Source organism: Denticeps clupeoides, chromosome 5 (genome assembly GCF_900700375.1).
Source record: "Denticeps clupeoides chromosome 5, fDenClu1.1, whole genome shotgun sequence".
NCBI lineage: Eukaryota > Metazoa > Chordata > Actinopteri > Clupeiformes > Denticipitidae > Denticeps > Denticeps clupeoides.
Window position 1 is genome coordinate 2718288 of NC_041711.1, and position 16294 is coordinate 2734581.

The window sequence follows — 16294 nt, forward strand, 5'->3', positions numbered from 1 at the left end:
AATCGTAGATGCACTTATAAAGCATAAGTCATCTAACAACTTGAACTTCACAATACACTATTTCACCCAAGTCCATTAAAGCAACATGTCTTTTTCAAGACTGTGGGTAACTCTCCAACTAGCACCCCTAACTAAAGCCAGACACGTAGTGCATTCTGGGAACCAACCGACAGTGCGTTGTCCAGTTGTCCAACAGTGTCCAGGTCTGGTTCGCGCCCAGTACACCACCTCTGATCATTTCTTTAAGATCGTACACGGCCCCTGCCATTGCCCGGACAATTTCGAGTTGAATTGCGGAAAGGATGGTGTTTCCCCCTCGGTGTTTCGGCCATCGACTTCTCATGGTGACCGTCGCAGAGCTCACTTGCTTCTGACACCAACGGAGCGCCGGGTGTCAGAAGGAGTAGATGGCTCAACCAATAAGAACAACTCCAACTTTATTTGAACCATGGATGCACTTATCAAGCATAAGTCATCTATCAACTTGAACTTCACAACACACATTTCCCCCAAAGCCATAATTCCATAGTTCCTCGACGTTACAATATTAAAGGTATATATATTGAATATGAATAGTTCAATATATAATGGAGATCATATAATCAATGGGGCAGTGGTGGCCTAGCGGGTAAGGAAGCGGATCCGTAATCGGAAGATTGCCGGTTCGAATCCCGAACAGCTGAGGTGCCACTGAGCAAAAGCGCCTGTCATGGTGCCCACTGCTCACCAAGGGTGATGGTTAAATGTAGAGGACACATTTTGATCTGTCATCGTGTGCTGTGCATCACTTTACTTTCGCCAGTTTTAAACACATTTCCTATTCTGGAAGTGCGTTTTAAGACCTTAAACCCTCTCTCCACCCCCCAGTCTCTGAGGGAAAAGCGAGCAGAAGTGCTGGAAGGCCTCCTGTTCACAGAACAATCAGGCTAATTGTTTTTTCCCCTCCAGTGGCTGTGCAAGGCAGCACCAGGCCAGTAAGGCTTCATGCATCATGAGAACCCGGCAGCGGGGTAAATAAGCATCACACACAACTGGGGAACGCGTAAGGAATAAATAAAATATTTTAATCAAAGTCTCTTCAGCCAGAGCAGATGAAAAACTTGAACAGAGGAAAATAATATGAACTACAAACCACAAGGAGGATATGGCAACCCAGGCCAGTTTATATTTACCAGAACCCAGTGGAAGGCCAATTCTAAATTGGTTAACAAAGGCGCTCCCTGTTCACTTGGTTAACTTGGTCCTGGGGCAGGGGTGGCCTAGAGGTAAAGGAAGCAGCCCCTTTAATCAGAAGGTTGCCGGTTCGAATCCCGATCTGCCAAGGTGCCACTGAGGTGGGACTGGATCAAAGTTGCTGTAATTCTGCACCAAGAAACTTCAGTTGCAGTGTTAGGGGACCACTAACAACGATATAAAAGCAAAAAAAAAAGTAATGTCAGATAACCTTTAATATTTTATATTGGCTAATGCATATGACTAGCATGTCATGTTGATCTGTTTACTAGAGCAGCTTAATACTGACATTGTGAAAACTAATTTGTGGTTTGGCCATTAACAGCCAACATAAGAGCACCACTGTTCTTGATTTAATGGTGAGAAATGGTGATGTGTTCATTAATACAGAAGATAAGGAATTTGTGAGACAGACTCCTTTTCCATCACCATGTAGTCCCGTTACTCCCCCATCCTGGGACACACACACACACACACACACACGCTCACACCTACAGTCAATTCAGAGGGAGGGAACTGGAGATCACAGCACAGGGAGAGCATGTAAACTCCAACTGCCCCACCACTGCATAGCACAATGACTTGTCATTCCAAAACGGCTTACAGTGACTTTTAATGAAGGTCAACTTCAAACCACATCTACTGTACATTATGAATTATTTTAGATTGCAATGTGTCAAACTGCCCTGATCTGTTCCACAATAAAACTCGTGATCTCCGAACCGAGCCAATTTACATCCTCATCACACATTAAACATTTATATTTCCAGCATTTACCAGAGGCCCTAATCCAAAGAGCCTTACAATCAGTAGTGACAGGGACAGTCCGCCCCCCTGAAATGTCTTTCTCCGGGACACAATGGTAGTAAGTGGGGTTTGAACCTGGGTCTTCTGGTTCATATATGAGTATCTAACTTACTTGACTACCAGCCCAAAAAAATGTGATGGAGTCTGTTCAGTTTTCTACTTTACATTTGTATCACACACACGCTGAGCGTTTGAGAGCCGCTGCTCTGTTAGAGATGCACGGGTGCAGCTCCAGCAGCGTCTTCCTGGACACCGGCACACTGAAACAAAATTATTCACGGCAGCACAGCATCCTTCCAGAATCCCAAATGCGCCGTGTTGATCTGTAATAAGAAAAGCGCTCTTACTTCAGGCTTATGTTCTGTTACATAATTCATCCCCCGGCTCTCCCGCAGATGTTACAGAGCTGTACGTTAAACACGTTAACTTTGCACGCCGGGCAGAAAGTCAGCTGACTGGCTGGAAAGGGAGGAGAGGAGAGGCACTTTTCCCTCCGACAATGAATAATGCAGCTGGACAAGGAGCGGCCCACGGTGCCCTCTCTCGTACGCTCCGGAGTACGTTTTTCTTCAGGGTGGGCTTGGTTGGCCATTGTGTGTTTTAGCCACAACTGTGTGAATGAGTGTGAAAAAAAAAATTGAAGACCGAATGCTTTAGCATTTCCATGAGCCACACTCCAGGCCTCATTTACGATTTTGTGTCTCCTCCCCGCCCGATAAGTGAAAGTGAAGTTATTGTCATTACACACTATAGCACAGCACACGGTGCACACAGTGAAATGTGTCCTCTGTATTTAACCATCACCCTTGGTGAGCAGTGGGCAGCCATGACAGGCGCCCGGGGAGCAGTGTGTGGGGACGGTGCTTTGCTCAGTGGCACCTCAGTGGCACCTTGGCGGACCGGGATTCGAACCGGCAACCTTCTGGTTAAGGGACTGCTTCCTTGCCACCAATATGCAACCTATAATCTCACAATTAGATAAAAAGTTCATTAATCATATATAATGACTGAACACTGACAGGAAGTGTGTACGCGATCAAAGCTCAGCCAAAATAAGCGTAGAAACGATCGTACACCCTGTTTTTCCACCGTACGCGTGTTTAATAAATGAGACCAGAAATGTGCAGAAATGTTAACTGCATGTTAAAAAAAAAAGTCTGAATCCTTGCAGCTGTTGTGCATCTGTTCCCTCTGCCACCTTCCGCCTGCAGATTTCTCTGCTGTCCCTCTAACCAGTCCAGCAGATGAAGGTGCTGACACACCGGCACCGGCAGTGAACGAATGCATGCATGCATGCCGCAAACGTCGTAAAGAGTGGTTGCATCAGGTTTATGTCATCTGCCCTATCTGCTGGGTATTTCACAAGCGGCTTTAAGTCATCCTTACGTAAGAATTACGGCAGGTGGTTTAACCTCTGCGGCGCAGCGCCCAGTAGATCCATTCACCGCCGGGCATCTGGCATTTCTTCCTGCAATCACCAAACATTCCCAGCTCATCACATGGTGCCATCCTTCTGCCTGCTGACTTTAAACTGATATGTGTGTGTGTGTGTGTGTTTCCGCTGTGGTTGAGGCTTCATGACCGCGATCTGCCCTCCTTCTGGTCCGTGCCGGCCCGTGGAAGGATACGGTGCCAGAATCAGCGGGCTTTATGTAACCACTCAGTGCCTGAGCCACCCGGTACATTTTGTCTTCGGAGGGAGAGGAGAGCGGGATTTTTTATTCAAGGAGGGTCAGTTAGAGACAATTAATCTCCCACGGCTTCATGGAAGCAGTTCACTGGAATGTCTGAGTTTTGATGTAACGCAGCAGTAACGCACATGGCTCTACCATCAAGCCGTGCAAAATTATTACTTTTTTAATCATTTACTACTGTTTTTATTAATCAGTGTTTCAGTGCGATTGCTGCTATTTGAATACTTTTAATATCTATTTTTATTTTAGTGCATTTCTTATATATCTTCTTATATTTTTTGCCGATGTACTGCTACTAGAAACTGAATTTCTACCCAATACATACTAGCCAGTATTTAACAGAGATAACGAGGACACAGCAGGAAGGTTGTCATTTGTCACTGAAGTCACTTCTGAACTTTGGCGGAGTCGAAACGTTCCTTGGAATCTACACGACAATCATCTCATCATCACAAACTTAATCTGTAGTGCTGTTAAAACAGAAAAAATTGAAAACAAAGTAAAAAAAACAAAACTTCATGACCAGGATTCATAGTCCTTGAATTGGGAATGAAGGGAATGTTCCCTTTTTAAAAGAACTTAAATTAATCACATGGATTTGTCTTAATATTTTAACCTTTCCAACAAAACGCATCACAGATCAAATAAAAAAAATTATTTGATTGTGTCAGAATAACGTGATTGATTTGAATTCTTTGTCAAACTTAATAACATAAGGAATTAGGACAGCCTAAATCAAATGAATTATGTGAAATCAATGTCCCTTATTCAATGAAGTAAAATTCAATGGGGGTTTTTTTCTCTCATGCAGCCGCTGCAACACAACACAGAACTTTAAAGGCATCACAGATATTTTTTAATGATGCTACTAAAAAGAAGACAGCACTGCCAGCACAACCTCTGTCATTCACAACTGTGTGTGTGTGTGTTTGTGTGCCAGCTTTGTTCTTTTTTTCCCCTCCGATGTACAGCATGAGGTATTAAAAAATGTGTCAAATCCCCTTAGATCCTATTACAGCATAAATGCTGCTTTATGTTTGCTTTTCAGTATTTCAGTGAAATGCGGCTCAAATTCAGCAGTGAAGTCTTTCACTCAAAAACACAGAAATTGTCTTTATGTTTCTAATCACTGCAGGAAAAAAGAATAGACTCAAGCATAGGTGATGCAAGTTATGCTTAATCATCCTTAATTATCCTTAACTATCCTTAACAACATTAATTCTGTTCCTCTGGACAAATGATCTTGAATTGTGAAAAAGCAGAATGAAAGTAAAAGGAAATTGATCTTAGAACAGATCTAATATTAACCAAATAACAGCAATGATTTAAATCGATGTCATTCTCTGGGCAGTTGGATTTAACTCAACCTTGGTGGACATTCATCTCCGTTGGAAAATCTCACAAACACACGCACTCAAAGGGTATAAAATTATTATTCAAAATTAGACTAATCAAACCATTCTTTATCCGATCTTCTGTACTTTTGTTCACAGCACCAAGAGATTAAAAGTCCAGTTTGCAAAGTCAAAGGTCAAACCGATCGGTAAATTCCGTGACCTTGCTTCGGCACATGAACGCTGCAACGTCCAGACTTCATCCAGACACCAGTGTGTGTAAACCATGCATTGTGTGTGTGTGTGTTGGCAAAACAAAACTTCTTTTTTAAATTTATCATCCACCGATAACCGTGAGCGGTCAGCTGTGCCGCTGTAGATCTTCGTGGCGGTACGCTGCACTGCACGTCGCTGGCTAGGGTGGTTGTTGCTGACTGTTAACTGGGCAATAAATTCTGGCAGGGAAGAGCTGCACCTCGCTAATGTTGTACAGATGGGCTCATTTAGAAAAGTCTCAGTGTTTCCAGACACTGTCAGATGTGCAGCGGCAATGAACCCACATAACACCGATGCTACATTACAAAACATTCACTTTCCAATCAGACAAAATGGTGGTGAGCTTCATCAAATGAGCTTCTATGATCATCAGCATCAACATTAACTTCATTATCATTTTTCTTAAAAACTGTGTGTAGGTGCAGTGGTGAACGCCACCTTGATCAAGGTCCCCACACACTGCTCCCCGGGCGCCTGCCATGGCTGCCCACTACTCACTAAGGGTGAATGTGAAAGTGAAGTAACACTGCAGCACAGCACATGGTGACACGGTGAAATGTGTCCTCTGTTTTTAACCATCACCCTTGGTGAGCAGTGGGCAGCCATGACAGGCGCCTGGGGAGCAGCGTGTGGGGGACGGTTCTTTGCTCAGCGGCACCTCAGTTGCACCTAAGGTGCCACTGATCAGGATTCGAACCGGCAACCTTCTGATTACAGGGCCGCTAGTCCACCACTGGGTGATGGTTGAAAGCAGAGGACACATTTTGTTGGACCACCGTGTGCTGTGCTGCAGTGTTACACAATGACAATCACTTCACTTCCCAGTCCCAGGCAGCTGTCAGGAAGTGAAGCAGTGGGAGCTGCTGTCAGGCCCTTCATCTGGTGGGATTCCAGTCTGGGATGATTTGTGATGTGTTGCTGTGGGTTCTCAAAAATGACGACAGAAAGGATAATAAAAAAACTACTTCCCAAATTCCTGATTAGCCTGTTCAAAGTCTCATAAAACGTACAGGACAACATAAACGTATATGAATTTATTGTCTATTTGACTAATGTAAAAAAAAATTATGTTTAAAGCTCCCCTGATATATTTAGGAGGACCTCTAAAATATTCCAGATTGGTGAAATAATAACTGCAGTAGTAATAGTAGTAGGGATGGTAGTAGCCTAGTGGATAAAACACTCACCTATGAACCAGAAGACCCAGGTTCAAATCCCATTTAATACAAGTGTCCCTGAGCAAGACACTTAAAACTGAGTGTCTCCAGGGGGCGACTGCCCCTGTAACTACTGATTGTAAGTCGCTCTGGATAAGGACGTCTGGTAAATGCTTAAAATCTAAATGTAAAATGTAGTAGCATGTCTTTTCATTATAAACTAATATGAATGTATGTCTTTTCTTACTTGAACTCTTCTTACTTGAATTATGCTTTTTGCATTGAGGACAATTCATTATTTGTCTACCTACAGATCTTCATAATGGAGATTTCACATTGTGCTAAGAGCATCATCATTATTTTTACAAAACGCATAAGGAAGTAATATTTTTATCATATTTTTATCTTATTTTTTTGGAAAGTAAGAAACTGTGGATTAGAAAACACACAATAGTTCACATGTTTCTCAGTGAAATGTCTACTGAACAGAATTCCTCACCAAACCAAATCCTCTCTTCCACCAAACACAGACAGCCAATGGGAGAAGGTGGAGATCTTACTCGTTGGAAGGGTGGTGGATGGATCAACGCTCCACAGCACCACGGCTTCATTTCACCTCTTTACCACCAATTCATTGATTAAAAACATCAAACTAATTCTACTCTACACCATCTCAGCCAAATCACATTCTGCTCCTGACCGCTGAGATATAGACAGATGCAGAAATGTGAACTAAAGAGACAAGAACGCAATATAAAGCAAATCATTTAACAAGTACACATTACACACTGAGCCTGTGACACGGGTTCATTACGAGGTGTTTTATCCCTGGTCACCGATAATGAACTGTCGACACACACACACACAAATTCCATGAAGACATTCAATCCAGAAGAGTTGCCTGTACCTGCTCACAGAATTAATACATGGAACAGATGTCCTGGTTCAGCCAAGACTGTTGTGTTTCAAAAGAACATGACCTCCATGACCTTCTGGTCACTTTTGTCAAAATTGTAGAGTAAAGATGCCTGAAAAGTCTACTTAAGCAACAGTGACAGAGCATTTCCAAAACAGGCCCTCAAGTTTCAATTCCTTTTAGTGATGCAACATTTTTGTTATTAGGACATTTTTAGTTTGGCTGTTTCATGTCATTTCGCCTTAACAGACATCAAACATGCTTCCAGCCAAGTGGAATGAGGCGTAGGAATCACATAAACACTTGAGGGTGTGTATTGGCACGATACGATACGATGCATATGACGATAAACGGACCACAATACAGTTATATCACGATGCATTGTGGTACTGTACATATTGCGATATTGTACAGTTCACTGAAAAGGTAAAAACAGAGCTGAAATCCAACGAAATACGATGCCGTGATCGGTCTGTCATGTCTTGCTATTTCACTCTGGCTGAAATGCACGCAGCTGTACAGCGCCAGAGTCAGAGGTTCAAATCCCACTTACTATCATTGAGTCCCTGAGCAAGACACTGAACCCTGAGGTTCTCCAGGGGGGGACTGTCCCTGCAACTACTGACTGTAAGTCGCTCTGGATGAGGGCATCTGGTTAAGGCCATGAATGCTGAAAATTCAGCACATTGTGCAGACCTGATGTTTGCTTCCATTGGCCTCTCTGGTTGTGTTTGCATGTTTTGTGCTGTCTTCATGCAGTTTGCAAATGGAAGGCTGAGCAACATATCTGATGTAAAAAATGAATGAATATTCGCAGAGTTTATGCAAAAAAATGAAACAAGAACCAGTCACAGCACATCATCCGGATATGACTGGAACTGACTACCAGTGCCTGGCTCTCAAATTTCCCCAGCGACTCTGCCCACCAGTGCCACACCCAAGAGGGACAGCAGCACTCATCCCAGAGCCAGCAATGTAATGTGGTTGTAGCCTAGTGGGTAAGACACTCGCCTCTGAACCAGAAGACCCAGGTTCAAATCCCACTTAATACAAGTGTCCCTGAGCAAGACACTTAACCCTGAGTGTCTCGAGGGGGGAAACTGTCCCTGTCACTTCTCATTGTGAGTCGCTCTGGATAAGGGCATCTGGTAAATGCTGTAAATGTAAATGTAGTGTTTAAGGTGGTATTTTTAATTTTAAGTTTGGTAATGCCTGAAATGTGTTTTATTACTTACATATTGCCAGTCAATGTAATTATTAACTAATTATCCCAAAACGGTTTTAAAAATGAGATCCGTACACTAAGCCCCCTTCTTAAACATGGCTCCAGCATTTCCCGTGCTGGGCTGTGGGTTTTCTTCTCCTCGTCCTCCTTCTGTAACTCTCCCTCTACTCTGTTCCTCCTGTCCCAGCAGCCGGCGCAGGCGCTGAATGAATCCGTGCACGTGTGTCGCTCCGCTCACAACTCAAATCCCCCCGGAGGATTACTTCACAGCAAATAATCAAGAAAATCGTGCAAGAAAAATGCTGCTTTTGTACCCGCCGGGTATGCAAAGCTAATAGCTGATTGGATAATAAACCTATTTTTATTATTTTACACCTGTCTGCTTCCCTCGTGTCTGTGTGTGTGTGTTTGTGTGTATGCCAACAACAGTCAGTATGTAACATGTGTGTAATAAATGTGTAACAAGACTTTTGTAACCCTACGCTGAATCCCAGTCTCAGGATCAGCTGCTGTCTTCTTATTATTTGGTTAAAAAAAAAATTCTGTGAGGACATCTACATACAGTATTCATTTTTATATTTTATATCATATTCATTTTGCTTTCTGTGTACAATGCTGACCAAGTTTGATAAATTTGAGTTCTTTTATCAGTGCAACTGATGAACGTTTTAAAGTGAGCTCAAGAACTCAAGTGGAACTCAAGACTGATTTACTCTACACATTTATGCCAATATTCCACTCCTTAACAGCCACATACTCCATACCAGGATCACGTACAACATGAATTTACGATCAATTTAATGTTATTCAATTGACTAAATCGACATCTCTAAATGACCCTGAACCTTTGAACGGTAATATATAATATTGATTAGCCCTGCATATTCTGTATAATGCAGCACCACCTAAACTCTAACATCTACCTCCTCCACTTCACCTCCATGCACATCTGTACACAGCAAATACAGCAACACAAATAAAGTCTAAACAAATTTAGATTTATATAAATCTACACACAAATGTATATTCTGGCTGTGCGTGTGTATGATATTGTATAAAAATGTATGAATGTATGATAAAAATATCAAGTTTGTGGGGAAAACACACACACACACACACACACTAATCGAATTTTGAAGTGCTCTGTAAACCCACTCACCCCGACAGCTTTGCCATCTTGGAGAAGCCGAACACGTCCATCCAGCCCCCAGCTCTAGAACCCGCTCGCCCCGGACCTCAAACTCCCGATCCACGATCCCAGCGCAGGCTTAGATCCCAAAGCTCCGCCGGACGCCACCAGGTGAGTGGCGAGCGGTGCACCGGCCAGGCTGGGAGGAACGAGAGAGCGAAGGTGACGGCGGGCGGTGCGGCTTTCGAGCTCTCCCTCCTCTCCCTCGCCCATCCTCTCATCCTACCTGCTCCGGCCGCCTGTCCCCCATCGGAACGCCGGGACGAGAGACAGGGATCCCGCGGCAGCAGGAGGGCAGGAGCTCGGAGCAGAGGGAGGGAGGACGGCGAGGAGGAGAAGAGGGATGGAGCGTCGTTAGGGCGGGGGGGGCTGGGGGGGAGGGGACCAAGTCAACGCTGACGGATGCTGCTGTGCATACAGAGACAGAGGGAGCGAGGGAGAGAGAGGGAGCGCTGACTCTGCAGAGGAGAGCTGGACTGCTGCTGCTGCTGCTACTCTTTTACACACACACACACACACACACACACACACACACACACACACCAATAAAATGGCCAGCAGGCGTACATCACAGTGAGGTGTGTGATCACGTGGGATTTTTTAAAAACAGCTTCTGCATGAGGAAGAGTGTGAGTTTCACACACTGGTCCTCTGTCGCTGAGCCGCCGGGGACATGCTGGCATATGAGTGGTGCAGATTAGGAGATTATTAATCTGAGCCAGGGATCAGAGGTTGCTGGGAGATGTGTGTGTGTGTGTGATTCAGATGCTACGGGGGATTTCGTTGCCGAACAAAGTTTCTCATTAACATGAGGGGTCGACTCCAGTCGCGGGGCAGCCAGGAACGAGGGATACTCCTCTCTCATCACAGCGGGTCGAAGATACAGTCCACAGAAACGCTAAAGCAACATCTACACACGCGTCCCAGATGGCTGTCCAAAGGGTGACAATGTGTCCCCCGTTGCAATGCCAGGATTCTGGCTGGATGTAAAAAACGAAATGTGACCACAATAAATGATCTCAAAACCTTTACCACCTTTACCGTGACCACACTTAATGATTTTTATTAAATAAGTCAATAAGTGTGTGCACATCCTAAGACATACTTTGGTGCATTAGTCTTTTAATTAATCCCAATATTCACTCTTTATGGGTAGAAGTCCATAATTTGGTGACTGTTTTCAAGTTTAAAGGAAAATCAAAACTATGGCAGCAATAAAATTATGAATTTCATATGAGGTTTACTTTAAACACTGAAAAATTAACAAAGCCTAAACCAAAAAAAAAAAAAAAACAGGAATGAGTGCAGTGATCTTAATTTCGCGTTTGAATGCTATCAGAGATATTGGAATTGGAAATGGGCGCCACCTCGGTGAACCCAAGGGCAAAGGACATCACACAAATTGGGAGTATGATTTGCATATTTGAGAGACGCACTTGAATGCAAGATTCAAGATTCAAGATTCAAGATTGGTGCATTGTCAGTACAACAGAATACACAGTATAGCGTGTATTGAAGTAATGTTTCACACAGACCCCCCCATAGTGCAATGATAAAAGAATGAAAAATATATACAGTACAGGCCAAATGTTTGGACACTGTGTGTTTTCTTTATTTTCATGACCATTTACGTTGGTAGATTCTCACTGAAGGCATCAAAACTATGAATGAACACATGTGGAGTTATGGACTTAACAAAAAGTGGAGACCTGACCTCCACAGTCACCGGACCTGAACCCAATCCAGATGGTTTGGATGGTTTGAGCTGGACCAACAAGTGCTAAACACCTCTGGGAACTCCTTCAAGACTGTTGGAGAAGCATTTCAGGTGACGACCTCTTGAAGCTCATCGAGAGAATGCCAAGAGTGTGCAAAGCAGGAATCAGAGCAAAGAAACTCGAATATAAAACATGTTTTCACTTATTTCACCTTTTTTTGTTAAGTACATAACTTGTTAAGTTTACTAACTAAAGCTTAAATTCAGCACAACAGCAGCAATTTTTTTCAGTTTTGGTGGACAAATTATGATTTCTGTTCATATTTTTGTTTACCTTTCTTGGTTGTTCTTGAGGAAATACTGCCCCCGAAAAATTGGCCAAATTGGTTAGATGTTACACCTTTAAACCTGTGGGAGAACCCGAGGGCTGGATCTAATTAGACCTGAGGCAAGGGACTTCAGTTGACAGGTGACCGGGCACCCTACTGCACTTTCTGACAGAGGCCACCTCCTGTCAGTGACAGCTGTCAGGTAAATATGCCGCTTAGATGCGCAATGCTGACCTGAGACCACGTTTTGATGGTCAGCTGGAGCCCCACCCGTCCCGAATGATGACCCCAACGGTGAGGGGAATCACTCTGGATTGATGGAAAGTGAGGAAAGTTTATCGATCTCACTGAGGATGACAGTAGATTCATGCTCTACCCACATTTCAAAGTGCTGTGTGACGACAACGAGAAGCAGAAACAGAAAGAATTTTCTGCCTGTTGTAAATGAAGTCTTTCAAGATGTGGAAAGGTGTTGATCTTTGATCTGCGGTGAAACCCCTTTAAACCCATTTAATCACATTTTTAAAGGGACACCAAGTCTCTCTGGAGCTCTGAATGTCTCTAATTTAACAGGTGAGTTCAAGGTGCTTCAGGGCCCTGAAAAAGGGACACAAACATCCCACATGTCTTTGGAAATTTTGGACACACCTTCTCATTTAAGGTGTTTTCTTTATTTTCATGACCATTTACGTTGGTAGATTCTCACTGAAGGCATCAAAACTATCAATGAACACATGTGGAGTTATGTAAGAAAACACATTGAATGAGAAGGTGTGTCCAAACTTTTGGCCTGTACTGTATGCCAGAAAGGTTCCATTTTCACTTTTTCCTCTGTTACAATATTAGTTATGCATAATAAATAAAGATATATCAAACAAAACCACAGAGTTAATCTCATCTCTGCATGACTCTGTATAAACATAAACATGCAGGGCAAATATTTCTCATTAAATTCTAGTAGCCTAGCGGGTAACACACTTGCCTCTGAACCAGAAGAGCACAAAGTCCCAGGTTTGAACCACGATTACTGCTATTGTGTCCTTGAGCAAGACACTTAACCCGGAGTGTCTCCAGGGGGACTGTCCCTGTAACTACTGATTGTAAGTCGCTCTGGATAAGGGCGTCTGGTGAATGCCACAAATGTAAATTTAGTTATGCTGAGAAACAATAAAATATATTCACCCAGAAAATTGAACATTTTCTTAATCTTCTTCCAAATGTTTGCAGCATTTCTGAAACTTGATACAATCAAACATTCACCAGTGCTATTTAGTAGCTTTGGGTACATTTTGTAATATAAAATACGTTTTTGGGCTTGCTTTATATCAAATATAGTAAAAATGGGACGGTCAAAAATATTAGCTTCACGTGAATGTTTTCAAAATGAACCAATCAGATTTGAAACACACAAGAAGGACAACTGTTACTCACCATGCCAAAGGCTCAGAAAGAAGATAGTAGAGGTTCATGCTAATGGAGGAGGCTCCACTACCATCTCCAAGCCATTCACAGTGTCTAGAACTGCTGTACGTTGCATAATTGTACAAGGAGACATACTCTGGAGAGGGACATGGTCAGAGATGTCAGCAAGGAGCCTTGGACATCTGCCAAGATGTTGCTGACCTGACTCTTTTGGAGTCAATGTTTCAACAAACACAGAGGGCCATCGTCCCAGAAGAGCCCTTTACTCATCAGAGCCCAGTGCCCATGAAGTTTGGAAAGACAAAGATGAGTATTGGAAGTCTGTGCTTTGGTCTGATGACCTTACATTACATTTACATTTACAGCATTTACCAGACGTCCTTAACCACAGTGACTTACAATCAGTAGTTACAGGGACAGTCCCCCCCTGGAGACACTCAGGGTTAAGTATCCTGCTCAGGGACACAATGGTAATAAGTGGGATTTGAACCTGGGTCTTCTGGTTCATAGGCGAGTGTGTTACCCACTAGGCTACTACCACCCCATGAGACTAAACTGGGCACAAGGATGTTGCTTATGTTTGATGAAGGAAGGGAGAGGCCTTCAACCCTATGAACACAGTTGGGTGCATCATGCAGCCTCAGGCACAGCGAGCCTTGTTCAGGTACATGGCATCGTGAAGAAATGAAAATTATGTTGACATGTTGAGGGAGAATATGTAAAAATCCACTGGTAGGTTGTCATTGGGTCTTCCAACAAGACAATGACCCAAAACATGCATCGAAATTAGTGCAACAGTTCCTCAAGGTTACCAAAACCAAGATCCTGGAGTGGCCTGCACAGAGACCTCAGTCCTATTGAGAATCTGATGTGATTGCTCGAAATGAATGTACATGGTTGGAAGCAATGCAAATTGAGCCAGCTAGAGCAATTTGCTATGGAAGAATGGGCCAAATCCCTCAGGAGACCTGTGCCAACCTAGTACTGTACTACTGTACTGGGGTCAGTTGTGGCTCAGAAAAGGTACACTATCGACTATTAATGGCCAGGGGGTTAATAATTTATAATTATTATTTTTTGGTTTCAACTTGGTATATAAATATAATCCTAATTAAACTTATTGGACATTGTTCTTAATAAAGTATTTTTTTCTGAAATAACAAACACTTGTTTTTCATAATGGAGACAAAAAAATTGTATATGGACTAAATGTTTCAGTAAATGTAGAGTTATAAAGTCATCATTGTATCGCTGGTTTATGAGACTCTGAAAATGAGGAAATGAGGAAGATGAAAGATGCAATCAGGAGTGTTTTCACTTAAAGCAGAAGCGCTGGGGGCAAAAATGAGAGTCCATATTGGGGACAAAGACATCCGCAGCCACAATAATAATAACAGCACTGCAGGCTATTCTTGCTGATTGGACGAGGCTAATGGGCTGTATTGCGCGGAGGAAAATGCAGCCTTTGCCTGACCAGTTTTCAGGAAAAGGACAAAACAATATGGCGAAGGTCACAGCATATTAGCATTCACTCCAGCATTCTCCACACTACAAATGGACACAGCGTTGGGAAATCTGAAGGTTAACATACTGAGACATCGGCCTTAAAGAATGGTCTACAAGGGGAATATGTCAGTTGATGAATTATCTATTTCCCACCAAATGACGTGGCAGGCCCTGGGAAAACCGATCAGGTTTATTTCTCCTGCTTTTTTACTTGCATATGGATCCCTGACAGGAGACGAAAAAGGTCCTAATGAGTCTTCAGGACGGAATTCAGAAAGGCTTGTGATGAGAATGGAAAAAGAGAACCAAACCCATCTTTTCCCAGAAAACTGAAGAGTTCAGCTCAGGGTTGAGGCAAGAAGATATGAATTATGTAATGAATTATGATGTTCTGACATAACGACCAAGCCCATTCATCAAAGCGCCCTTCCTGGTGTAATTAACCACAGTGTGTGTGTGCCATGAACCCTCTTTTTTATTGCAAACGGAAATAAAATTAACCCCCATTGCATGGGGCAGTGAAAATAAATCAACTAACGCAGATGTTTGGGTGGATCTGCTTTTCATGAGGTACACAAGCACAGCCAATTTAGTGTTGTTCGTTTTTTTTTTTATTATTACTTATTATTAAAATGAAGATCAAACCCAGCAGATCCGTCCTGATCAGGATTAGACACTAATGTTCACTGACTTGTCTTTATTCTCACAATTCCGTAGATTCATGCTTTGTAGTTTTGTCATCGCTTCCATAAAATTCTTTGCATTTCATTAAACCCATCCCACCGTCTCCGAATTTGGACTATTTCCGTCATCTCACACTGATATTCACATCACTCCACCTGTTCAGGCCGACGCTGGGCTCCGTCTGCCCGGATGATGTATGGGCCGCTTGACCTCTGGTGGGTGATTTATACGCCCCCCGGGTCGGCCCATCCTGGCACACGTCCGCCACGAAGTCCATCTGTGGGCCGAGCGATGCTTAATGAACTGGCCCCTGTCCCAGGGGCTCTCCGCCTTGCTGCCGCAGCATCGTACTGTTATTTTTAATAAGCAGATTTGTTCATAAATCACGGTTTTAGAAAATGCAGTTTACAGCCGGTCATTCCGGCCCGGTTTCCTCTGTTAACGGCTACTGAGACGAAATCGGCGCTAATCCTGTTTAATGGACCAGGGTACAAGTGTTAGCGGCGTCTACAGCACGTGGGTGGTGAATACTACAGACGAGCTACGTTCGCTTTGCTTTTTTACGTACCGCCTTCAAAGATCACAGAGCCGCACGCTTTTTCCTTCCAGACGCAACTCTGCTCCATTCCTGAAGGAATAAGCTCGGAGAATAAGAGAAGATGAACACTACCTGTGATTCCCAGAAGGAAATGTCCTCATAATCCTGGTGAGGACCTGAGACCCCTGAAGCCTCACTGATGGACCACTGGTGTTTTATTCAGCAATTTTTTTCTGCTGTATTATAGCCCCTTTCCATCAGCTGTTA

The 16294-nt window shown here is 43.3% G+C and overlaps 1 protein-coding gene across 5 annotated transcripts in view; it reads right to left on the reverse strand.

Moving 5' to 3' along the window:
* LOC114790752 (FERM and PDZ domain-containing protein 4-like) overlaps positions 1-16294 on the reverse strand; it is a 56003-nt gene that overhangs the window by 28379 nt on the left and 11330 nt on the right. The window contains exons 1-2 of one of the 5 annotated variants that reach the window (XM_028981064.1): positions 10058-10403; positions 9802-9970 (exon numbers count right to left, since the gene is read on the reverse strand). The exons of the other annotated variants lie outside the window; for them this stretch is intronic. Of the exons in view, the coding sequence (XP_028836897.1) occupies positions 9802-9842 (41 nt within the window). The 5' untranslated portion in view covers positions 9843-9970; positions 10058-10403. Of the gene's footprint in view, positions 1-9801; positions 9971-10057; positions 10404-16294 lie in introns of those variants that run through there. 5 annotated transcript variants of the gene reach the window in all.